The sequence below is a fragment of the Saccostrea echinata genome, unplaced genomic scaffold (assembly GCF_033153115.1).
Source record: "Saccostrea echinata isolate AGI-Se365-2 ecotype Australia unplaced genomic scaffold, CSIRO_AGI_Sech_v1 ptg000020l, whole genome shotgun sequence".
NCBI classification, from domain to species: Eukaryota; Metazoa; Mollusca; class Bivalvia; order Ostreida; family Ostreidae; genus Saccostrea; species Saccostrea echinata.
The window spans coordinates 5,433,856-5,460,408 of NW_026889769.1; the positions used below are offsets into that span (position 1 = coordinate 5,433,856).

Below are 26,553 nucleotides of genomic sequence, written 5' to 3' on the forward strand. Positions count from 1 at the left end.
TTTTAAAAGTACCACGTTTCTAATCGTTTTGAAAGCCATGGATTATCATACTTCTTTGTTTCAAGTTGTGTTATTCAATCTAGCTAAAATGATTCAAAAATGAGGATACTTTTATGCTAAATGACGTTTTAAGAAAAAAGTCAAGTATGTTTGATATCGTTTAAAAATGCATGTTTGAGCGCTAACATGTGAGATAGACTAGCTGATTTAGATAAATATTATGACTGAGACATTAGTCACATGCAGGTTCAATCGCCGGCAAGTGGCCAGATAGCTCGATTGGAAGAGCACCTGACAAGAGATTCAGGGGGCCCAAGTCCAGTTCCTGGACTGATCTGTCACATTTTTCTCCTTTCCGGTTTAACTTATTAGGTAGACAGAAGCCTCGGCCAAACAACACCTCAACCTGTCACGTCTGACTCCTTGGTCCAAGATTATTGACATGTCAACCCATATGACAGGCACCTAGGCCCAAGCAAAATTTTATTATAGAAAAAAATAGTTCATCTGAATTGATATTATTGACGTAATCATTCTTTCTGATGATTCATGATATTTATTAAGATATAAAGAAGAAAATATGCAATGAATGTAAGTATTCTTAATTACTGTCTCACAATTAAGCCTGCTCATAATTAACCCCTCGTCGTCACCAATGTGACACACACTTGAGACTCCAAAGGATGTGCCATGGCATCTTGTTTGTTTATCAGTTAGCACTTTCATTAATTGTCTTCACCTCCTTGATAATCGTAAATGTGCTTGTGGAAGGTGTTTTTTTATAATTTAAACAAAAAATTAAAACCTTAATCATGTCCTTTTTTATAATCAAATTTTTATTCAAGTTGGAAATTGAAAATAAATTTGAAATATACTGTAGTATGGAAAGGAGGAATGAGTTAATATACATTGAAAATTCATAAATATATATATATAATGAAAAACATATGGCTGGACTTGGAATCGAACCCGGGACCCCTTCCTTAATAGTCAGGTGCTCTAACCACTGAGCTATCCAGGCCGATGTCCTCAGTCCAGCCTAAATTCCTACATTCCTCCCTCCTTAAATAGTCTTCGCCCCCGAAGACAACACAAGTTCACCTTGTCAGGACTTAACATTAATTACATATACATATTATATTGCCTGAACAAGGTAGGCCACGGCACCATCTGTAGTATGGAAAGGAGGAATGAGTTAATAAACATAGAAAATTCATAAATATATATATAATGAAAAACATATGGCTGGACCGGGAATCGAACCCGGGACCCCTGCATTACTAGTCAGGTGCTCTCACTGAGCTATCCAGGCCGATGTCCTCAGTCCAGCCTAAATTCCTACAATACACTTCCTAACAAAATTTTGCTTGGGCCGAGGTGTCTTATATATGGGTCGACCTGTCCTAAATCTTAGGTCAACCCATCTAAGCCGAGGTGTCATTGGGTCTAAATGTCTAAATGTCAATGGGTCGAGTTGTCGTTGGGCCGAAGTGTCTGGCATTCCATTATTATTGCTAAGAAAATCAAGCTTCGTGCATCTTACCCAATAACGAAAGCAACACAGGCATTCAAAAAGACAGATTTACAGATTGAACAGCACCATACCTGTTTGCTGCATCGCTACCTTTTGAAATAACACTAGGAAATCATGTTCATCAATACTGACGGGTTGGCTGCATCAGTCTGTCTGTTGCATTGAATAAATTGAGCAGATTCGGTAATCAGTTTCTTACACTGCACCGGCTGATATCTTTACAAATACAATTAAATACGTTCACTTACCAGTAAAACCGAACTGTTTTCATTAATGTCTACAAAATATGTGATGCTTTATCCTTGTCATGTTATGCAAATTCCCAAAAGCAATTTATTTGGTGTCAATCAGAAAATCTCTGTCAATAATCCATCTGCCTTTCATTATTGATGAATACCGTGCCCGATCCAATATGGTATATGATTTTAAAAAAAATACGCTGACAGTATATGAGGGTTATTCAGTAAAGAGCATCTGAAAACAAAAACCGTGATTAGCATGATTAGTGGACAGTACTGAAAGACTATAGGCGTACAATTTAGCTTGCATGCAATTAATACTTCTATAGTGTATGGGAAAAAAGATGGTTCGCGCTTTATCAAGACCCAAAAGGGTTTTCGTTCGAAAAAGAACATTTTGACCAATAAAATCCTTCAATTACCCAAGTAAAGGTGATTTTGAATTTATTTTTAGGTAGCTGAATTTAAAAATATTTCAAGAATAGATTGAGCGGGGAACCACATACAAAGCTTAATTTTAAAACTTTGTGGAAAATGGTCAATTTTGCGGCTTACTTTACTTCGACTATATGCATTGTATTTCATGTATTAAAAAAAACAAAAACAACAAACAAACAAAAAACAATAGACAACAACAATGAAGTACAAGATATAATAAATTCAATTTTCTATTAATCTACAGGACTTAATTCTCACGCTAGAGACTGACAAAATCTACGAAACAACCTAACTCCCAAACCCCAATATGCGCACAAAAAATAACTAAGGAAAAAAAACACAAACGTATAAGGGTTCTCAATTTGTGGAAAACAACCTTTTATAACATAATTTAATTGCAAACAGACTGGAAAATAGTGAAGTTTCCAACAAAGATTGATTTACTACATGATCTGGATATTAATAAAACATCCAATACCCGAAGCTGATTGTATTCAAAGGAGTTCATTCATTCTTTATTTCCTCCATATGGAGATATATGAAATATAAATGGACATACAATTAAATAAATATCACAAACATTACATTTAAATAGACAAAAACATATAAAATGAATATAGAAAAACAAATTTACATATTTACAAAACCCTTTAAGGGGCCCGGGAGAGTGGAATTAACGGAAAAAGAAAATAATAATAAGAGGGGGAAAACGGAGAAGAAAAAAAAAAAGGAAAAAAAAGGGAACAAAAAAAGGAAAAAGGGTATCATGGTGTGAAAATTGGGTCAAATTAACGGCAGGACATAGAAAAAGAAAGCTATACAAGGTACTAAATTCACTACTATTATTCCAGCATCGTCTGTAACATCAAAAGACGGAATTTTAACCTTATCATAGTTAATGACCTACGAAAAGAAACCAGGTTTGACCAAAACAAAACCAAAAAACAAAAAACAAAACAACAACAACAAAAAGCAAAAAATTAAAAAACAAAACAAAAAACAAAAAATAAAATAAAAATACAAAAACAAACCAAAAAAAAAAAACAAAAAAAAAAACGAACAAATAAATAAAAAAAAAAAAACAAGCAAAAAAAACTACAAAAACAACAAGAACAACAAACAAACAAACAAAACAAAAAAAAGGGGCAGCGAATTGAACCGCGTAACAAAGAAAGTATAAAAAAAATTAACTAAAGAAAAAAAAAATGCTGCAAGTAAAACAATCATCGACAACAAACCAACCAACACGCACAAAAAACAAAACAAAACAGAAAAAAAAGAAAAAAAAAGAACAAACAAAACACACACACCCCTTAATAAAACCAAAACAAACAAACAAAATTAAAATATGAAGAAAAAAATACATGCAGAAAAGACGTACAGGGAACGAATTTTCAAATCTGCATAGATCTGTATAATAGAGCGGGTATGATTTTTTAATAAACGTTTATATTCTACGTTATTTTTTAGAATTTCCACATAGAATACATTAACGTGTGCTAGAAGAATAATTTATGAAAGAAGACAAATAAAAATATCCTTGGACCCGCGGAGCATAGGAAGGGGGGGGGGGGGGACTTGTCCACAAGCGCATGTGGACTGACAACACGTTTTATCGGAAAAATGGACTTCTTAGCGGAAAATTTGTGGACATTTTAGCGGAAGATTTACTGGGCATTTAAAATAGGATATGGGCATTTTAGGAGATATAGTAGAAACAAAATATTTCTGCACCATGTCACACACGGGCATAATAAAGAGATAAATTAACATGAATTAACACTTGAAATGTATGTTATGCAAAATATTTTTTTGAAAGGTTATTATGCTTTAGGTTCTCCATCAATGAGTAACATGCTGTCAAAATATTGAAAACATCCATGGAGAAGTCTGAGTATGTTTCACGGGGCAAGACTACTCCTTACATAGAGATTTTATTTCCATCAAGATTTTTGTTAATCATGTTGGAATACTCCACTGTATTTATTTTTCATGCAGCTTTCCGAATGAATGGTTCGCCCGTGCACTGTGGAGTCTTATTACGTTCCAGATTCAGAGAAAATTTACAGAAATATCTTTACATGTCAACAGATTTTTTTTGGGGGGAGGGGGGGGGGGCTCTCGGTGATAGCAAATTACTACATGTAAGATAAAAAACAACAAAAAACAAATAACAATTGCTGAATTAATCCGGTTGAACTTCGGTATCTCGAACACGGTCATCTCGAATACTATGAATACAGGGGGTCGAAGTGATTTTAACTTCCCAACTTACTCTTCAAGTATTTTACCCTCAATATCTCGAATCATCGGTTATCTTGAAGTTTTTTTTTCTCTGTCCCATCGAGTTCGAAATTTGACTCTGTATAATTGTTCAATACCAACAGCATATATAACAATGGAAACATTAGTATATTATAGTATAAAGGTATTTATAAGCTTTGAATTCCCTTGAATGTCTTCGGTGCAGTATGTGCAATAGTCACATCAACAGTCTGTCAACATCCCCCAGATACTCTCAAAAACAGACATTAAATATTTATCAAATGTAAAATACATATTGGTCACAAGCAAGTACCGCTGGTAAGATACATGTAGTTTGCGTAAATGTTTCTTTCTATTTATATTTCTATGTAATATTTTAACCTCCTAGCCCTGGAAGTTTTGATTTGAACAACCTTGAATCCCTTGGGGATTCTTGCACACCAAATTAACTACACCGTACCTCTTGAGAACGATTTTAGAAGCTTTATTTCCACAATCCCTCAGTTAAAACTTAAACCTCCATCGTGGTCCCACCTTGCTTTGGAAGAATGTAGGAATGCTTGAATTTTGGACATCTCGAAGTTTTTTTCTCAGTCCCATGGAGTTAAGGACATACGCAACGTGCTTACCTACCGATAATTTTTCAAGATATTCATAATTTAAGATTACAGTGCCATTAGATGTTCGTATAAAAAAATCAGCATGCATTACCAAGGGGTTTGAAAATATATCAATTGATGAAAATTTTTGTATAATTCAAAGAAAAATATACAACAAGAAGTCTGTGAGCGAATGCTCACTAATAATACCCCCGCTCTGATGTGAATATACGGTTACCCTCTTATGTTGACATCGAATTCATACAAAAATGAATCCCACCATCTGGCATGCCTAAACAAAGATAGTGCTAAAATTTCAAGCATCTTCAATGAGTAGTTGCAGAGAAAAAACTGTGACAGAAATTTGTTACAGACAGATGCACGGATAAACAGGAAGTTGACGTCAGATTTAAACAAAAATGAATCCCACCATATAACCTGCGTAAACAAAGAGTGTGCTAAAATTTCAAGCATCTGTGATGAGTAGTCGCTGAGAAAACTGCAACGAAAAAAACGAATTTAAAACAAAAAACATGTTCAATATCTAAACGCGTATAGATTTTAAATACATTTAGACATAAGTGTTTTGTTGATAAACACAATATCAAACACGTTTAGATCTAAACACGTAATGAAAGTGTTTATTTTCTAAGCACATTTTTTACAGTGCAAAATTTGTGTTATGTATGGTACAGACAGACGCACGGATTAACAGGAAGTTGACATCGGATTTGAACAAAAATGAATCCGACCATATGCATGCCTAAACAAAGATTGTGCTAAAATTTCAAGCATCTGTGATGAGTAGTTGCTGAGAAAACTGCGACCAAAATTTGTGTTAGTATGGTACGGACAGACGCACAGATAAACAGGAAGTTGACATCAGATTTGAACAAAAATGAATCCGACCATATGGCATGCCTAAACCAAGATTGTGCTAAAATTTTAAGGAACTGTGATGAGTAGTTGCTGAGAAAACTGTGACGAAAATTTGTTACGGACAGACACACAGACAGACAGACACACAAGGGTAAAACAGTATACCCCCCTCTCATTCGGAGCGGGGGTATAAAAATTACTAGACATATATTCTAAATCTTTTGTTTATCCAAACTTGTTTTAGAGGAAATTTACAACAGCATATATAGACATTAAGATGTAGCACACAGCTCCTTTAAGTATCGGAACTCTTCAATTTCAGGGAAAAAGACAATAAAGTTCAAACTATGTGCGTATGTCCTTAAAGGTAAGGAAGTTTGACTGTATATCAATGTCAGAGTTCTGATGCTCTTGAGCTTGATGTTGACTTATTGTTCCCCCAAAGTCTTCATGTAAAACTTGCCCCCCCCCCCCCCCCCAATATGCCACGTTCTCATTCATTTCATCTCAATGCTTTAATTTAAGGAATACATGTCTATTTTTTGTATAACTGACTTGTGACTGAGCACAGGAAAACTGTGGATGAAATATAATGTACTTCCTATCATAATTAAACACACCAAAAAGTTGACAGTTTTTCATTAAAGTTACATTTTTTTCCCCTCAGTTATGTTAGCTAGATTATATCTCTACTCTAAATAACGATAAGCAGTGAAATATGATTAAAGTGAATCCACTTCAAGTGTATACCTGCTTATAACAGTCGTAATTTGTTCTCAAGTAGTTTAAAGAACAATCAACTGATATAATAATTTTTGACTAGAAATTGACTGAATATATGACAATGTGAGGATACAACAGTGATCTGGTTATCCCTTGCAATTTAAATGCAATGAAATTTTTTTACCCCCCCCCCCTTCAGTTTTACCTTCTTATCGATTTATTTATTTACTGAATTTCTTAACCCTTCTTGAAAAATTCAAATGAATGGAAATCAACTTTCACTCATTTGGACAATAATAGAGGATAAAAAAATCTCCCAATTTAATTTAAGTATACATGTATATAGCTTTTATTTAAAGAAAGATCTTTCTTAATTATTTCTTTATTGTTTCCATTTCTTAACTCTTCCCATTTTATCTTGATATTTGTATGACTTGATATTAATGAATGAAAAAAGAACAGCTAAGAAAGCGACATTAGTATATTTATTTAACCTAAGTCCCTCATTTACCTTCAATCATATACAGTACTGTATATCTAACAACATGCATCTATTAATATACTGCTTCAACAAACCATACCATAAACAGGAGAGTATTGAATTAATTAAATACATAATCTAAACTACTTAATCCATTTTGATGGATTTCTTAAGTTCTAATACAATGGTTGCTTTGCTAGTTCTAATCCTCAAGTTTTAGTCTCTTGCAATCTACAAAAAATCAAATGAGCACTGGATATCAAATACATGTAAATTGGATATTATCTTGTAAAAACAAAAACACTGTAAATCTGTATGATGCATATTCAAACTCTACAACTCTTGATGTATGTGTTTGCTTGTTTTAAATTTATCTTTGGAACAAAGTCAACGGATTTCTTTAAATTGTAGCTATGGTGGAAACTTACAACATGGAAACATAAGTACTCTGTGCCAAGTTCGATTGAAATTGGCCCAGTGGCTCTGGAGAAGTAGATGAAATTGTATTAAGTTTTAAAACAATAAGGACAAAAACGATGATGACAGAAAGCTTACTTTAGTCTTTGACTCAGGTAAGCTAAAACTACAAAACATCCAGTATTTTACATTGTTCGCATAAGGTAAATCAGGAAAAGGTCACATATTAAATTTAAGACAAGATACAGTAAAGAACCTCAAATCAGCATTACATGTACTTGATCATGCTTTACAATGTTTTGCCTATAATTCTTGAGAAGACGTTTTCAAATATATTTTTAGAATATCATAAAAGTTTGGCAGTTTAATTTCTAGCCAAGTAGTTTTTGAGAAGATATTTTTAAACGAAATTTTTCATTTCAGTGTAATTCTTTGTTGGGCCAAGGTTTGTCCAAATTTCACCATCTAAAGATGTTTCCACATGGTTGTTCAGTTACATAAGTTTACACAGTAACCTATGGACTTGAGCAGATAGCAAGAATTCATCTGACCTGTGTGACTCAAGCGAATTAAAACGTTTACACAACCAGAACAAATTGCAAAAGCATAAGCTCACTAAAGCCTTGGGCTCAGAGAAGCTCAAAAGGTTTAATAAAAAATAATTTGACAACAAGCCAAGTATTGACTATTCTCTACATTTTCATCTGTCTCACAAAAATTAACTGTGATCTAATATCGTAATTGAAAAAATCAGAAATACTGTTAAAACAAAATGAATTTTAAGAGACACATTAATATTCATACAAACTCTATCATGCGATGTTTTTTTTAAAATTATGATTAAACTGGCAAGATTACACAAAAAATATTGTAGTCTTAAAAATATAAATTGAGCAATGAATGACAAATTACAATCGATGTAAATTTTTCTGGTTTGTACACTATCTAGCTACTTAACTACAACCTGTATTGCTCATTTAAAAATTCTTAGACTAGCTTCATACTACAGGAATAAAAAAAATTAAAAGGTTAAGTTTGCTTCACCATTAAATTACAAAAAAAATATCAGACTCTACAACCAAGAACTACAGCAGATTTGCATTTCATTCTCTTTATCGGTTAGCATTTCTACCCCCATGAGCTACTGATAAATGCTTGTTCAATACTGCTGATATCACAAATCATTATGAACTCAAATGATTTTCTTTTTCTTACCCTTATGTACTGTAAAATCATATATTTTTGTGGCATCAAATTTTCATGGTTTTAGAAAAAAAATATTGGTTCCTAGAGATTCGATTTCGTGGATGAAGAACTGTTTAGTAGTTGTGTATATTAAATTTCATCCCTCGAAAACAACAAAAATTACCCCCCCCCCCCCCACGAAAATTAGTGATTTCACAGTATGTTGTTTGGTGGCAGCAATGCCATATCTATCGTTAATTTACAGACTGTTTTTATGTTATTTTATACCCTGAATTATAAACTTACGATGAAATGAAGTCTTTCTGATTTACATTCTACAACCTATTTTACCAACTCCTACTACAAAGTAAATTCTAGCCTGACTGTATCCTTAAATCAATATTTCTTTGATTATATCCAATACTGTCTCATATCTCTCAGAGTTGCAGTGACATACTGGCCTAAAACACAACAAACTAAACTTACATCTGCCAGAGGACATGAAGTTAGTAATCCTACCAAACTATAATATCAATAAAATGAATGGCACCTTAAAGTTTACAAGTAACTGATAAAATAATAAACAGTAAATGATAAAATAATGTACACATGAAAGTATAAAAATATATACAGAGGTAACTATACAAACCTAAAAGTCATCTGTGTAAAATGGCACAGCATAGAATTTTGAAATAAAAAAAGAAAGTAAAAATGCACCATAAAGTAATCTGCCAACACCAAAAGTGTGTATACAGCATTTAAAATAAAAATAAATGTAATTGTAAAATAACAAATATAAAGAAAAAAATATAATAAAATAATATGGGAAAAATATACATATGACAGCAACAAAAATTTTATTTCTTTTATGAACATTGCACTAAGAATCTACAACCATGAACTTGATGACTAAGGCTTTAACTGGACAGATAAATATGTAGGTGTGTGTAAGTGAGCAAACTTTAATAATAGGCGCCATGGTTACGGGCTGCTTCTTGTACGATTAAATTTTGGTTTCCTGGTAGTCTAAGATAAGATGACACTTCTTTCCATTTTTTCTCTTTCTGCAAAATAAATAAATACAAACACTTAATTATGGGGTAACTCCCCAATTTAAAAAAAAAAACTTCATGGAAGCCTTTAGAAGATACTGGTAAATGAATGAAACTCATAAAATGAAAAGAATCACAGTACTCATTTTTACTGAATATAACAATAACTATTATGACAAGCAAATTCCGAAAATTGTGGTTGTATTGATTGGGGTGCAATTATTTATGGCATGTTGTAACTGTTTTGTCTGTCCTGGGTTGTCTGTCCATCATGCAAAAAAAAAAACATAGGTATTCACAGATTACGAAGCTCACCTCGACGAATATTATCTATAAGTAATGCAAATTTCACATCATATTTTTTTTCCAGTTAGTGTACATCCAAAGATCAATATCCATGCAAGTTTGATTTAAGTAGGACTTACAGTTACTTGGAAATAGACCTGCTCAAAAACTTTTAACCTGTTTACTACTCAAGAAAATTTTGGTCAGTTCCAAAATCCAAAGCAAGTCTGGAAGTTTTCATCCTTAGATGCACCATCTATACAAAGTTTATCATAACAGGCCATAATATTATATAGCTACTCCAAAAAATTATCTTGGTCACTCATCTGGAAAATGTAGGTCAGATTCAGAATCCAAAGCAAGTCTGGAAGTATCCATCCCTAGATACACCATCCATGCTAATTTGGTTAAAATATGGCTAAAATTCACTCATTTGGAAAATCTAGGTTAGATCCAGCATCTGAAGCAGGTGAGTTACTGCACATCCCTAGATGCATCATCCATGAAAGTTTGGTCTAGGTAGGGCTTATAGTTACTTGGGAACAGACCTGCTCCAAAAACTTTAACCTGGTCACTCATGTGGAAAATCTAGGTCAGATCCAGCATCCGAAGCAAGTGTGGTAGTGTCCATCCCTAGATGCATCATCCATGCAAGTTTGGTCTAGGTAGGGCTTATAGTTACTTGGAAATGGACCTGCTTCAAAAACTTTAACCTGGTCACTCATGTGGAAAATCTAGTTCAGATCCAGCATCCGAAGCAAGTGTGGTAGTGTCCATCCCTAGATGTCTCATCCATAAAAAATATTTTCTGGTACAAAAATTATGGTATTCTTCAAGTCAAACTGATTTAGGTCACAAGATCAAAGTCATTTTACATTTGGAAATATCTCTTCACAAGTCATGCACACGAAAAAATATGAAAGGCCTTCTCTTCTAGTGCAAAATTTATGGCTAAGGTTATGAGGTCAAAAATCATCATGCATTAGAAAAGGCCTTGTCATAGGTTATGCACATGTAAAAATATCAAACCCTGTCTCTTCTGTGCAAAAGGTACAGACAAAGTCGATTTATTTTGAAAAATAGGTCAAACTTCAGGGTCATAAAGTCAAAAGTGATAGTACTCCTTGAAAGAAGTTGTCACAGGTAACATACATGTGAAATATGAAAGCCCTATCTTCTCTCGTTCAAAAGCATTTACCAATGTTAAAATTTTGAAAAGTAGGTTAACCTTCAAGGTCAAGGTAATGAGGTTAAAAAAAACCCCAAAGTACATCTGGAAAGATGTTGTTACAGTTGAGGTACATGTGAAATATGAAAGCTGCTTCTTCTCTCCGTCAAAAGTCATTACCAATATTAAACTGTTTGAAAAGTAGGTCAAACTTCAAAGTCAAAAATTATACATGTAGTACATTTAGAAAAGTCTTGTCACTGGAAATGCACATGTGAAATATGAAAGCCCTTTTGTTTCTCATTCAAAATTTATTACCAAGTATAAATATTTTAAAAGTAATTCAAACTTCGAATCAAGGTTACAGGGTAAAAATTAAACTACCGGTATAGTATATTTGAAAAGGTCTTGCCAAAGACAATACACATGTGAATTGTGAAATATGAAAGCCCTATCTTCTCTCATTCAAAAGTTATGACCAAGGTTAAAGTTTTCATAACAAACAGACATATGGACAGGCAAATCAAATTTAATGAAAGTGGGTGGCAAAAATTGTTCAACTCAGCCCTTTTTCCAATAATGTTTGGACCAATAATTATGTAGTGTTGTACATACATCTTTAATCTTTAGGTCAAGGTTATCTGGAACATGGTAGTGTATGTTCCAGACCTCAGCCTCTCTCCAGGCATTGTCAGTGTTACACGGATCATCCATGTAGCCCTTGTATATTATCCCAGAGGTAAATCCAGTGAAGGGTCCTGGATGGGGCTCCACAAATTGTTCAAAGAACTGAAAAACCAAGAAAAATTTGCTTAAAATTCATTCAAGAAATGAAACAAGGAAACTAGATATGGGTTAATGCACTAATGTGTATGCCTGTCCTTCAAATTTTCTAATTTGTATTACTTTTAAGCTTAGATTAAATAGGGGTATCTTGATGTACTTGCTAAAAACTAATAACATTCTCAAAGATCAAAGTCATTGAAACTAATGTACTTTACTCTGAGTAGCAATAGTTGAGAAAAAATGCGTCTTTGACGTAACACAAGAACCTGAGGAAAAATGAAACATTTGTGTCTTCCTTCATCAAAAGGGAGACAAAATTCTAAGTTAGATGTACTACTACTGAGAAATCACTTATTTTCATGGGGGTTTAATTTTTGCTGTTTTTGAGGTATGAAGAGACCCATGAATTCAAGTTCACCATAAAATGTAAAATATCATATACATAACTACTCAACAATTCTTAAACTGTGAAATCCCCCCCCCCCCCCAAATTTGACCCCACAAAAATATGTAATTTTACTAGGGATGTCAACGAATATTTGAACATTTGAATATTCATTCGATGAGTTGATATTCGAATATGAATTTAAGATTCAAATATTCGGTGTTTTTCAGATTTCACAAAAAAATAATAAATTATAATAAGAACAATGCTGGAATTATCCCCATTTTATTTACTAGTGATCCCCTGATTTCTTTCACTACTTTCTTACCTTATAGATCTTCTAAATTATTTCATTTTGAGTAAGTATAAAAGAAATAAACAAGCATAATTAATGTATACAAAATAAGTACTTTCAATAGTTTAATATGATCGGATCTAGAATCGAGGACAATGAAATGAAACCCTTCTTGAATGTCTAAAAGACGTGAAGAGTGTACTTATGAAATCAAATTTAATGATCATTTAAATACACCTTCTATAGAATCAGCCTGTAATATTGTAAAGCGCTCAATTTCAGAATAATACATCAATTACTTGATTATCTCTGGATGAATATATTCCTAAACCTTAAAATCATTATCGGGAAATTAATGACCTAGGACAATTGTCTATGGAAGTGTTTGTTTATATTTTCAAAACATTGTATCAAACATTATATTACATCTCTTATTAATCAGATAATTGTACTTAATTATGTGTATTTAAAACTGAAGAATTAACGACAATCTTTCCCCTGGTTAGATTACTGGTTCTTCAGTTTGAGCTTGTATACATATCATTTGTTAAAATTATATTTCAGTGGTATACACTTAAATCAATTATTAATTTTAAACATTGACAAATATCAAATGTAGAATTCCTTATAGTATACCTACAAAAGTCTACATCCAATTTTACTTCCAAATACCGACGCAACACCTACCATGAGAGTTTGATGATGTGCATTTGAAATAAACCAGATTTCATTTATTTTGTTGAATATTCGAATACATTCGAATACTTTCATTGAATATTCGAATATGAATTATTGTCAAAATTGACATCCCTAAATTTTACAGTATATTTATTGATTGCACTGGTATTGATACACTTTCATTACTGCACCTGAATCATTTGTTGTTCTGTCATGTTAGGGTCAAGCTTAGCATCAGACTCCTGGAATATGTTCTCTAAAAACTTCCTACAAACAGCTGAGTAGAGAGACATGCCACCATACTCCTTCCCCTACAGAAAATAATAAAGTGAAATATTGACATATTGTCATATTATTTCTAATTACAGTGCTCATGTTTCATTCCAAATTAAACAGATTTAATAACATCTATGTTTGTAAGTGAAATCTTAAGATGTACATAACCTGGTATTTGTAAATGTTAGGAATGATTCTATCGGTACATAATGAATTGAACTAGAGTTGTCCTAAAAGGACCATAATTCCTTGCAGGGGCACAATCAAAGATTGCATCTCTGTTAATACACACAGATCCACCACATCTGCAAGTTTGGTTTGGATAACCTTTTTGAAAAGACAGAAAGTGACCTAAATGCTGATTTCAACCTTTCATCTTCAAAAATAAAGAGAGACAGACAGACTACACAGCTGGACAGTCACATTGACTTTAGAATAACCTACCCCCTCCCCACAAGCAACTTTGTAAAATATGTAATAAACAACAGAATCTAAAATGAAAGTGAAAGTTTGATATTCAGGCTTTTCATGCCATAGAATTAAGACAAGAGGACCATAAGCCACAATGCTCACCTGAGTCACTATGGCCCTGCTGTTCTTCATCAGCTGGGATCCCTATATCACTAGTCAGATGCTCTAATCACTAAGCTACCCAGGCAGATATCCACTGTTCAAAGTACCAAGGTACTGAATTCCTCCCTCAATAAACAGTGTCTTCAACCTCAAAGACACAAAACAATGCGTTCTTGCCAGGAATGACCAATTTACACGTATTAACATGAACAAGACCCCCGGCACTGGGAACCAAATGTAGCATAAAATGAGGAATGAATAAAGAAAATATATGGCTGGACCAGGAAGCAAACCCAGGACCCCTTTAATCACTAGTCAGGTACTCTAACCACTGAGCTATCCAGGCCAATATCCATGGTCCATATAGCCCAAACCACTACATATACAATGTAATCTGAACATCTCATCAAACTTACACTAGGCAGACTGAGCTCCCCTGATTCCTTCTTTTGAAAGACAGCAACCTCCAGGACTTTCTTGCCATCCACAGTAATGAAGTTCTGCTGATTCTGGCCCGTAGACAGAAATCTCTTCCATCTGGAAATGACCAACATAACACAGTGGTTTGGCCCCCATCTCCTCAACTTCCCTCTTCCTCTCATACCAGTACGACCCATGGGATTTCTGGAATATTAATCATACTATAATCAACAGATGACTTAAGTGCAGTTTTTAAAAAAAAATCTAAAATTTAGTTTGTTGTATACATGTATGCATACAAAAAAAGGCCAGGCCACCTAAACTTCATCTCTGCAGTTGACCTAACAACAAAAACCTCTGACCCTGGGGCCATGAATTTCACAATTTTGGAAGAGGCCCCCTTGCTTATCCTAACTATGCACTTAATTTATCTGCTAATTACCCAGGAGCAAAGAAAAAGATTTTCAAAGCATTAATGCATTTTCACTACATAAACCCTGGCCCAGGGCCATGAAATTCACAGTATTGAAAGAGACACTCTTGCTCATCATAATCATGTACTTAGTTTGCTTAACACCCAGGAGCAGAAGATTGTCAAAGCATTGATGCTTTTTTCCCCATATAATCAATATAGCCCCACTCTTAATGCAGATCGAGCCCCTAACCCTGGGGCCATAAATTTCCCAATTTTGGTAAAGAACTCACTGCTTGTTATAATCATACCAACAGTTTGACTGCTTGGTGTCCAGGAGTAAAGAAAAAGATTTTTGAAAACTAGAACTGTCCAAAAAGGACAAATACCCCCCGCTGGGTTTTTCAGAGAAGGTACCAAATCACTAATGTTTTCTAGATGTGAGAGGTGTTCACAATGTGCTTAAACATTTAGAGTGAAAATTTAATTACTCATTAAATTTTTTTTAATGAATGAAACTAAGGTGCAGCCTAATAAAACATCAGTGCTAGTAATTACAGTGTTTTTAATTACATTGAAAAAATAGTTTGCAACTATCTGTCATCTTTGTGAGACATGACACTCCGCAAATTGATTGTTGAAAAAAAAATATCATAATTAATTATACAAAATCAGATTGATCTTAATACCTTTATATAAAACTCATTTAAAAAATAAAAGGCTGGTTCCAGTAACTAAATATTTTGACAGACATAAATTACAATTTAGAGACTTAGACAACAGAGATCTTTATTTCTTTCTGCCCAATTCCCAGGAGATATAGATAAGACCTGCTTGATCAGAGATGCCCTAACAGCTTCCCACACTGAACTCATTAATTAATCTTTAACTGGATGCATGTCCACTCATTACTCCCAAGGGACAAATGGATTTACACTATCTGCTGTGTAATGTAAAAACTGTTTTTAATACTTTGTGATTTTTTTTTTAGTTCTAATGAGTAGTTTTAAGCTGTAGTTCATATTTTTGTACAGATGTTCTAAATTCTATGTCTCAAACCTTAGACATGAACCCAAAATGACTAAGTCAATAAAAAAAAAAAAAAACCTGTAAAATGCGGAAAAATTAGCAAATAATGTTGAAAATACCAGGTGCACATCTTCATATGGTAAATAATAAGTGTACAAATTTTCATACAAATCAATGCAATAGTCTCTGGGAACAGATCAGGACAAAACCACATAATAAAAATGAAAAAAACACCTGTAAAATGCAAAAAAAATTATCCAATCATGATGAAAATACCAGGTGCACACCTTCATATGGCGAAGAATAAGTGTACAAATTTTCAGACAAATCCTTGCAACAGTTTCCAAGAAATGGTCCAGACAACATCTTGTCTACAGACAGACGGACAGACAGCGGACAAGCTGATTCCAATACACCCCCCCTAAACTTCGTTTGCGGGGGGTATAATTACATTACTTTTTATGGTTTTGGCCCCATGTCTCAGGCCCGGGGGGGGGGGGGGGGGGGGGGGGGCAGAGACCATAAAATTCACAATAACGTCTTAGGCCCCGGGGGGGGGGGGGGCAGGGACCATAAAATTCACAATAACGTCTCAGGCCCCGAGGGGGGGGGGGACCATGAAATTCACAATTTATGTCCTTTGCCCTTAGATGATACCAAAATTGTTTGAACTGGTTCAGCAGTTTATGAGAAGAAGCCAAAAATGTTGAAAAGTTTATGACCAAAGCAAGACGACAGATGAAAACAGATAGCAATAGGTCACCTGAGTGACTCAATTGACCTAAAAACCAAAACACAAAATCTCATATTGTACAAAAAATTTTACTACAAAGATATTAGTAAATTGACTGCTTTTATTTACACATGCAAAACAAATAACTACCTGTTAAAATCTGAATAGTGATTTTACAATGATAGCTGCACTTAAAACTCAAATTGAAGGGTCTTACATTGGCATGTTGGATGAGTCGAGCTCGTAACGTAATGGCAAGCCATCCTTAGTGATCCAGGATACTCTGTTAATTTCTATGTTAGTCGTCTCATTGATCACAAATGTAGCTGACAGATTCCACAGGGGTTTCTGGTACCCAGTAGCTGACAGTAAACTAGCTCTCTCTTCCTGACTCTGGCTGCTGCTCTCCATACGCTGCATGATCCTAAAGAAATATTAAGGAAGCTCTAAACACTGAACACCGAAGAGTTCCAATTCCATAGTTCAGTAGTTTTAGAGAGTAAGAGTGATCTACCCTTAGACATAAGATGGAATAAGCAAGTAGTATTCATATCAGTATTGATATGCTCTTTTGCGAGGAGATGCTCCGCTTTGTGGTGCCCTTGTTAAACATAGGTAATCAGAGATTACAGAGCTCACCTCAACGAATGTGGTCTTTAAGTAAGGCAAAGTCCCACACTAAACTAATAACCTTGGAGTGTGCATCCCTAGATGCAACATTTATGCAATTTTGGTCTGATAGGGCTTGCAGTTACTTGGAAATAGACTTATCTGAAAACTTAAAACTAGTCACTCATCCAGAAAATGTAAGTCAAATCCAACATCCGAAGCAAGTTTGAGATTGTTCATCCCTTGATGCATCATCCATGCAAGTTTGGTTCAGATAGGCCTTATAGTTACTTGGAAATGACATCTGCTCCAAAAACTTTAACCTGGTTACTCATCTGGAAAATCTAGTCAGATCCAGCATCCGAAGCACGTCCAGTAGTGTGCATCCTTAGATGCATCATCCATGCAAGTTTGGTCAATATAGGGCTTATAGTTACTTGGAAATGAGATCTGCTCCAAAAACTTTAACCTGGTCACTCATCCGGAAAATTTAGATCAGATCCAGCATCCGAAGCAAGTCCAGTAGTGTGCATCCTTAGATGTATCATCCATGCAAGTTTGGTCCATAGAGGGCTTATAGTTACTTGGAAATGAGATCTACTCCAAAAACTTTAACCTAGTCACTCATCCGGAAAATGTAGGTCAGATCCAGCATCCGGAGCAAGTTCAGTAGTGTGCATCCTTAGATGTATCATCCATGCAAGTTTGGTCAATATAGGGCTTATAGTTACTTGGAAATGAGACCTGCTCCGAAAACTTTAACCTGCTCCAAAAACATTAACCTGGTCATTCTTTAGCTGAAATTGAAGCATCTGAAACCTTGACTGGTACAATGAAACACACTAGAAGCATCCTCCATGCATCTCTGACTAATATAGGCCATAGAAGTACTTGAAAAGAAAACTGCTCGAAAACCCTTAACCTTGGACGCCGACGCCGAGGGTATTACATAAGCTCCCCCAACTCGTTCAAAAGTAGGTCAAACTCCTAGTTCAAGGTCAAAGGGTCAAAGTGGTTGGTATCCAAAGGAAGGTCTTGTCACAAGGATTACATATGTGAAGTATGAAAGCCCTAGCATCAACCATTCAAAAGTTATGGCCAAGGTTAAAGTTTTTCAAAAGTAGGTCAAACTCCTAGGTCAAGGTCAAAAGGTCAAAGTCGTTGGTATTCAAAGGAAGGTCTTGTCACAAGGATTACATATGTGAAGTATGAAAGCCCTAGCTCCAACCATTCAAAAGTTATGGCCAAGGTTAAAGTTTTTCAAAAGTAGGTCAAACTCCTAGGTCAAGGTCAAAAGGGTCAAAGTGGTTGATATCCAGAGGAAGCTCTTGTCACAAGGAATACATATGTGAAGTTTGAAACCCTAAGCACCGACTGTTCAAAAGTTATGGCCAAGGTTAAAGTTTTTCAAAAGTAGGTCAAAGTCCAAGGTCAAGGTCAAAAGGTCAAAGTGGTTGGTATCCAAAAGAAGGCCTTGTCACAAAGAATACACATATGAAGTTTGAAACCCCAAGCTCCAACTGTTCAGAAGTTATGGCCAAGGTTAAAGTCTCATAAAATTTTGCAAAAGTGGGTCAAACTCCAAGGTCAAGGTCAAAAGGTCAAATATGATGGTACCCAAAGAAAGGTCTTGTCACAAGGAATACACATGTGAAATATGAAAGTCATAGCTCCAACCAATCAAAAGTTATGGGCAAGGTTAAAGTTGACAACAGACAGACAGGACAACAAGAGGCCCATGGGCCACATCGCTCATCTGAGCACATTGGCAAGGCAAAAGCACAAATCAGTTCAGTATTGAAAAGATTAGGGGGGGGGGGGGCTTGAATTTTAAACTACCTGATGATGCTTCCATGTCAATATATAATTTGTTTTAACAAATGGCTTTGTTGTACTTGAGAAGATTTTTTAAAAAAATTCCCATATATTCCTTTGTAAAAATTTGATCCCCCATTGTGGCTCCTCCCTATCCCAGAGGTCATCATTTGAACAAACTTGAATCTACACTACCTGAGGATGCTTCCATATCAATATGACTATACATAGCTTTTCTGTTCTTGAGAAGAAATTTTTTTCTATATGTTCCTATGTAAACTTTCGATCCCCTTATTGGGCCCCACCCTACCCTTGGGAGTCATCATTTGAACAAAATTGAATTTACACTACCTGAGGATGCTTCCATATCAAAATGATTAAACATGATTTTCAGTTCTTGAGAAGAAGATATTTTCCTATATGTTCCTATGTAAAATTTTCGATCCCCCATTATGGCCCATCCCTATCCCCTGGGGTCATCATTTTAGCAAACTTGAATCTACACTACCTGAGGATGCTTCCATATCAAAATGACTAATCATGGCTTTGCAGTTCTTCATCAGAAGATATCTTCTTATATATTTCTAATTCAGACTTTTATCCTCCATTGTGGCTCCACCCTACCCCAGGGGGTCTTGATTTGAACAAACTTGAATCTACACTACCTGAGGATACCTCCACATAAATATGATCAATCAGGGCTTTGCTGTTCCTGAGAAGAAGATTTTTAAAGATTTTTCCTATATATTTCTATGTAAAACTTTGATCCTCCATTGTGGCCCCGCCCTGACCCCAAGGGTCAGGATTTGGACAAAGTTGAATCTACACTACCTGAGGATGCTTCCATATGAATATGACCAATTAGGGCTTTGATGTTATTGAGAAGAAGATTTTTAAAGATTTTTCCTATATATTTCAATGTAAAACTTTGATCCTCCATTGTGGCCCCGCCCTACCTCCGGGGGTCATGATTTGAACAAACTTGAATCTACACTACCTGAGGATGCTTCCATATGAATATGACCAATTAGGGCTTTGCTGTTATTGAGAAAAAGATTTTTAAAGGTTTTTCCTATATATTTCTATGTAAAACTTTGATCCTCCATTGTGGCCCCGCCCTACTCCTGGGGGTCATGATTTGAACAAACTTGAATCTACACTACCTGAGGATGCTTCCATATAAATATGACTCATCATGGCTTTGCTGTTATTGAGAAGAAGATTTTTAAAGGTTTTTCCTATATATTTCTATGTAAAACTTTGATCCTCCATTGTGGCCCCGCCCTACCCCTGGGGGTCATGATTTGAATAAACTTGAATCTACACTACCTGAGGATGCTTCCATATAAATACAGTAAAACTTGTTGAATCCGGATGTTGTGCATTCCGGCATGTTGTTCAGTCCGGCGTAATATTTTAGTCCCCTGAATTTCCTTTATAATTTATGTTTAATAAATGTTGTTCAATCCGGATCTTGCCTATTCTGTAAACCGGCCGATATTTAAAGAACTAACTACTCATAATTAGTACAAATTATCTCCTCTAATCCGGCCACTTATCTTTACCTGTGCCCGCTGGTCATTAGAGAAGTCTCACGTGGGGTAATTATTGTCCCGTTAATGATCTATCCTGTATCGACAGTTTAGATTTTAACAAACGTGATAAAAAAATCATTAATGGCTCAAGTAAGGCGAGGAAATTAACTCGCAAAAGAACGAGTAATAGTGATGGTTGGGGGTAGCATGTCTGAAGAACCAGAAGTCTCTGATGAGACTGTAGCTCTACTGGTCTGTTTGTATAACAAAAGAAAATTAGCACTTGGATTTGAAACATTGCAACATGCAACAATGAATAGAATTATGTACAGACCCTAAAACGTGCCACTACACCTCAGAAACGAACCGTACCGTTCCGTACAAGAAGCGTACCGTACCGTGCAAGAAGCGTACCGTACCGTGCACAAAGCGAACCGTACCGTACACAAAACGAATCGTACCGTGCAAGAAGCGTACCGTACCGTGCACAAAGCGAACCGTACCGTACACAAAACGAACCGTACCGTGCAAGAAGCGTACCGTACCGTACACAAAGCGAACCGTACCGTTCATGAATAATTTTTGAAATAATTATGCAAGCCACGCCCCGAAAGCATTCCGAATCTTGCAATGACCGAATACAGTAAGTAATTTTCTTTTATTTCTTTCGACGCAGCGCCAGTTCAAGAAGGACAGAAAATTACCCTAGAGATTCAAAATATTATTATTAAGTACCATGCATCTGGACTAACATCTGTTAATATAAGGAAAGTAGTTACGACTTCAAAACAACTCGACAGAGTGTGAGGCGATTCCTTATTCGCTATGCATGATCGGGATATGCTTGACTAACATTTTTTTCCGTATTAAATGCAGCATCGTAATATTTTCGTGTACAATTTATAATAAATAAAAGTGAATTAAATACTTTATCGTTTCTTTCTTTAGCTTTTATCTACCCTATTCTTGTCTCTATGAACGTTCTCGGAAACCAAGACACATTGAAAAATGTATTAGGATTCTGTGCTATTTTCCGAAACCAAGCCCTTAAAATCATTTTTTATTCATGTAAGTAATAGTTTTAGGGAGAAATGATTACAGATTTAGCAACAACAACGAAATTAAAAAAAAAATTACGAACTAAATTATCAATTTGAAAGCGAACATGTTAAAATGTAAACGCCTCTCAATCACCAGAAAAAATAAATAAAAGCGATGTATATATAAATAATATGTGTCGGTTTACACTCTTCTGACCAACTCAAGATGTTATCGCCAATATAACATACTGTCAAAAAGTTCGATCGCCACATTTTCACATGGAATTTTCAGTTTAATACACGTAATCCAAAAAAAAAAAAAAAAAAAAAAAAAAAAAAAAAAAAAAAAAATCTGGATATATGTCAGAATTAATTTTTATTTAAAACATTTTCCCATTTCATTTGCTTTATTCACTGAAATCTGCAGGTAAAATATGTAACCTGGAATTTACACAAAAAGCCCAGTTTAATTAAAAAAAAAAAATACTTAGTCCGTGCATGCGTGTTCATCCAAGATTTTTTTTAAAGAAATACTGTACATTTCTTGCCATGGTCTCGTTATCTAGACTGACGTCTTTCTATACTTTCGTTATTTACTCTAAAACATTTGAAAATTTCGATCAAGTATTGTCTTCACACGTGCACAGGTAAAAACTTGAGCTGTGTATATTGAACCGTATCTAATCCCGTTAGTCCAGATATGCTTACATTCACACGTGTATCAACAGTTTGCTGTCTTTAACAGTAAGTCTACAACAACGAATCAGTTTTAATCAGCAGATTTAAACAGAATTTCATGTGCAGTCAGCTTTTCTTCTAGATCTTCAATAAAAAAGCGAGTTTGACAAGGAAACAAAGAAGGAGGGGGGGGGGGGAGAGTAATTGAAAACGGACTATTTATTTCTAACATTTTGACATTAGTTATTTCGGAAATCTGTCTTGCCGTCAATATATATTATATACATTTATACATTGTAGATGGAATTGTCGCTGTCTTAACCGTTTTCTTGATTGTAACTTCCCTTCAAAAAACGTTTTTACACATTGATGGAAAATTTATGTTAAAAGGAAAACAATTACGCGCACAAAAAATAAGTAATATTTTGCACTTATTGTGTGCACTTCTACCGATTACTTTTCAATGTATTTTTCCTAGTGATCCAAACACCTAAGAAATCAATGTAAAAAAAAATATAATTCCTCGCAAATAAAACTAATAACTTGTTTGATCATTCGGTCAAGAGAAATTTTTTTGTTTGTTTGTTTGTTTGTGTTTTTTTAAGGAAGCAGCAGTGACAAGAACGTAAAAAGAATGGTAGACGAAATGAAAGCATGAGCGATTTATAAAATCAATCTCATTTACTTAAAAGTGTGATAAGTGAATATTTAAAATAATAATTGTATTCAATTAGGAAAACTTAAAGGAAAAAAAAACATATGTACGCTTATTCGTTAAAAAAAAATACAGAAAGGCCTTTTATGGCAACGCAACCAAAATATTTTTTTCATCCTTCTTATACAGTGTTTGTTGATATGTTCGATTTCTTTCCAAGTTTAATTGAACCATAAGGCGATGTTGTACAAAATAAGATAAAAAATAGACAACTATAATTATTTATTTTAAAAATTGAAAGTAGTTCATACAGAAAGTAAATAAAAAAAAGATACAGTTATTAAGACGACTAGTTACATTTAATAACAAAAATACAGCTGTAAAAAGGAAATATTTATAAAAGTTTTAACTTAAAAACAACTTATCAAAAAATGCTTGCGACACCGTCCTTACATTTATATCAAATAAAGAGATTATAATAAAGAAATAAACGACTTTATGAAGTAGCCAATCATAATCTAAAGCGTACAGGCTCCGCCCACTTAATTTACATACCGTTCACCAAAGCGTACCGTTCACAAAACGAACCGTTCCGTGCAAGAAGCGTACCGTACCGTGCACAAAGCGAACCGTACCGTACACAAAACGAACCGTACCGTGCAAGAAGCGTACCGTACCGTGCACTAAGCGAACCGTACCGTTCACAAAGCGTACCGTTCCGTGCAGGAAGCGTACCGTACCGTACACAAAACGAAACGAACCGAACCGTGCAAGTGGTGTAGTAGCACGTTTTAGGGTCTGTATCTTAATGTAGTCTACTTCTGTGCCAAGATATTGAAATCAAATGAAAACTGTTGGAGGAGTAGCGTTTTGAAAGTATTTCACAGAAATTTCTATTTTTAGTAACCATGACAACACCATTCACCCAAATAAAAAAAACAGAAATATATATTATGTATCGTAGTGTATTCTAACTGTGTGCCAAATTAGATTGAAATCAGACCAAAATTGTAGGAGGAGTAACGTTTAATGGGAATTTCACAAAAATTTCTATTTTAAGTAACCATGGCATCACTGTTCATCGAATTCAAAAACCAATGCAATAAATTATGTATCTTAATATAGTCTTCTTGTATGCCTAATTATATCAGAAGCAGACCAAAACTGTAGGAGGAGTAGCGTTTTAAACGAATTTCACAGAAATTTCTATTTTTAGTAACCATGGCAACACTGTCCATCAAAATCAAAAACCGATGCACTAAATTATGTATCTTAGTGTAGTCTACTTGTGTGCCAAGTTATATTGAAATCGGACCAAAACTGTAGGAGGAGTAGCGTTTTAAAGGAATTTCACAGAAATTTCTATTTTTAGTAACCATGGCAACACCGTCCATTGAAATCAAAAACCAATGCACTAAATTATGTATCTTAGTGTTGTCTACTTGTAAGCCAAGTTATATTGAAATCGGACCAAAACTGTAGGAGAAGTAGCGTTTTAAAGGAATTTCACAGAAATTTCTATTTTTAGTAACCATGGCAACACCGTCCATCAAAATCAAAAACCGATGCACTAAATTATGTATCTTAGTGTAGTCTACTTGTGTGCCAAGTTATATTGAAATCGGACCAAAACTGTAGGAGGAGTAGCGTTTTAAACGAATTTCACAGAAATTTCTATTTTTAGTAACCATGGCAACACCGTCCATCGAAATCAAAAACCGATGCAATAAATTATGTATCTTAGTGTAGTCTACTTGTGTGCCAAGTTATATTGAAATCGGACCAAAACTGTAGGAGGAGTAGCGTTTTAAAGGAATTTCACAGAAATTTCTATTTTTAGTAACCATGGCAACACCGTTCATCGAAATCAAAAATCGATGCACTAAATTATGTATCTTAGTGTAGTCTACTTGTGTGCCAAGTTATATTGAAATCGGACCAAAATTGTAGGAGGAGTAGCGTTTTGAAAAATTGTTTACAGACAGACGGACAGACAGACAGACAGACAGACCGACGGACGGACGACGGACACCTTACTATCGCATAAGCTCTTCTGGTCTCTGACCAGTAGAGCTAAAAACTTGGAGACTTGTTCATGACCTCCTTTCTACTTTCGTTTTGTGTGCACGACATGCAATTCGAATTACTTCCCTTTGTGTCGCTACCATAATGACAGAAGATTTTGGTTCAATATTCATTATAACATTTGAAGTGTCTTAATATTCAATCATATTAATTTTAAAAGAAAGAAATTAATTAGGAATCTGTCCCTAACAAAATAATATTTACAACGACGATGAGGTTTTGGAGTGTGTTTAAAACATTTAACGATTTTCAAATTTAATAAATGACCAAGAGATATTATATTTTGTTACTGAATAAAAAACTTGAACAGAATTGAAAATTCTGAAGAACAAACAGAGTTTAAAACAAACGGAAATAGACGATTTTTTTTCAAGTGAAACGTAAAAAATGACACATTTGATCAAGTATTTATTTACCACTCTATGTTTATGTAATTTTTAACTTGGTATAATGGTTCAATTTTCTCCAATCCGGATGTTGTCTAATCCGGCAAAAAATTTTGGAACCACTGGTCGCCGGATTAGACAAGTTTTACTGTATGACTCATCATGGCTTTGCTGTTCTTGAGAAGAAAATTTTTAAAGGTTTTTCCTATATATTTCTATGTAAAAATTTGATCCTCCACTGTGGCCCTGCCCTACCCCCGGGGGTCATGATTTGAACAAACTTGAATCTACACTACCTGAGGATGCTTCCACATGAGTTTCATCTTCCCTGGCTTTGTGGTTCTTGAGAAGAAGATTTTTAAAAGATGCTACTAATTTTTCACTAATTCTTCATTATCTCCCCTTGAAAGAGGGCGTGGCCCTTCATTTGAACAAACTTGAATCCCCTTCACCCAAGGATACTTTGTGGCAAGTTTGGTTGATATTGGCCCAGTGGTTCTTGAGAAGAAGTCAAAAATGTGAAAAGTTTACAGACGGACAGACAGACAGACAAACGGACAGACGGACTACAGACAAAATGTGATCAGAAAAGCTCACTTGAGCCTTCGGCTCAGGTGAGCTAAAAACAATATACCCCCGGGATCTTTCGATCCGGGGGCATAATGAAAGACAAAAAAAATTGTATAAAATTTATAAAACATATCAGGGCTAACAAATGATGAATAGGGTATATGTTAATTTGAGAAATACTAAAATAGCAAAATGCTGTTTTTACCACTTAAACTGTATGTTTGTAATCTCTCTAATATACAATTTTAATAGCATAAAGGATAAGGCACTGTTATTACTAATCTTCACTGTTTTAAACTCTCAATGAATTCTTCGTCCACAAAAAAAT

The 26,553-nt window shown here is 34.6% G+C and overlaps 2 protein-coding genes across 2 annotated transcripts in view; both read right to left on the reverse strand.

Moving 5' to 3' along the window:
• LOC133189984 (transient receptor potential cation channel subfamily M member 1-like) overlaps positions 1-1,862 on the reverse strand; it is a 50,773-nt gene extending 48,911 nt beyond the window's left edge. The window contains exon 1 of the mRNA XM_061325440.1: positions 1,783-1,862. The gene's annotated coding sequence lies outside the window, so the exon portion shown is untranslated. The remainder of the gene's footprint in view (positions 1-1,782) is intronic.
• A 5,281-nt stretch (positions 1,863-7,143) lies between these two features.
• The window catches only part of LOC133189983 (transient receptor potential cation channel subfamily M member 1-like), a 56,136-nt gene continuing 36,726 nt past the window's right edge, over positions 7,144-26,553 (reverse strand). The window contains exons 28-32 of the mRNA XM_061325439.1: positions 17,070-17,276; positions 14,675-14,882; positions 13,601-13,720; positions 11,881-12,054; positions 7,144-9,824 (exon numbers count right to left, since the gene is read on the reverse strand). Coding sequence (XP_061181423.1) covers positions 9,723-9,824; positions 11,881-12,054; positions 13,601-13,720; positions 14,675-14,882; positions 17,070-17,276 — 811 coding nt within the window. The 3' untranslated portion in view covers positions 7,144-9,722. The remainder of the gene's footprint in view (positions 9,825-11,880; positions 12,055-13,600; positions 13,721-14,674; positions 14,883-17,069; positions 17,277-26,553) is intronic.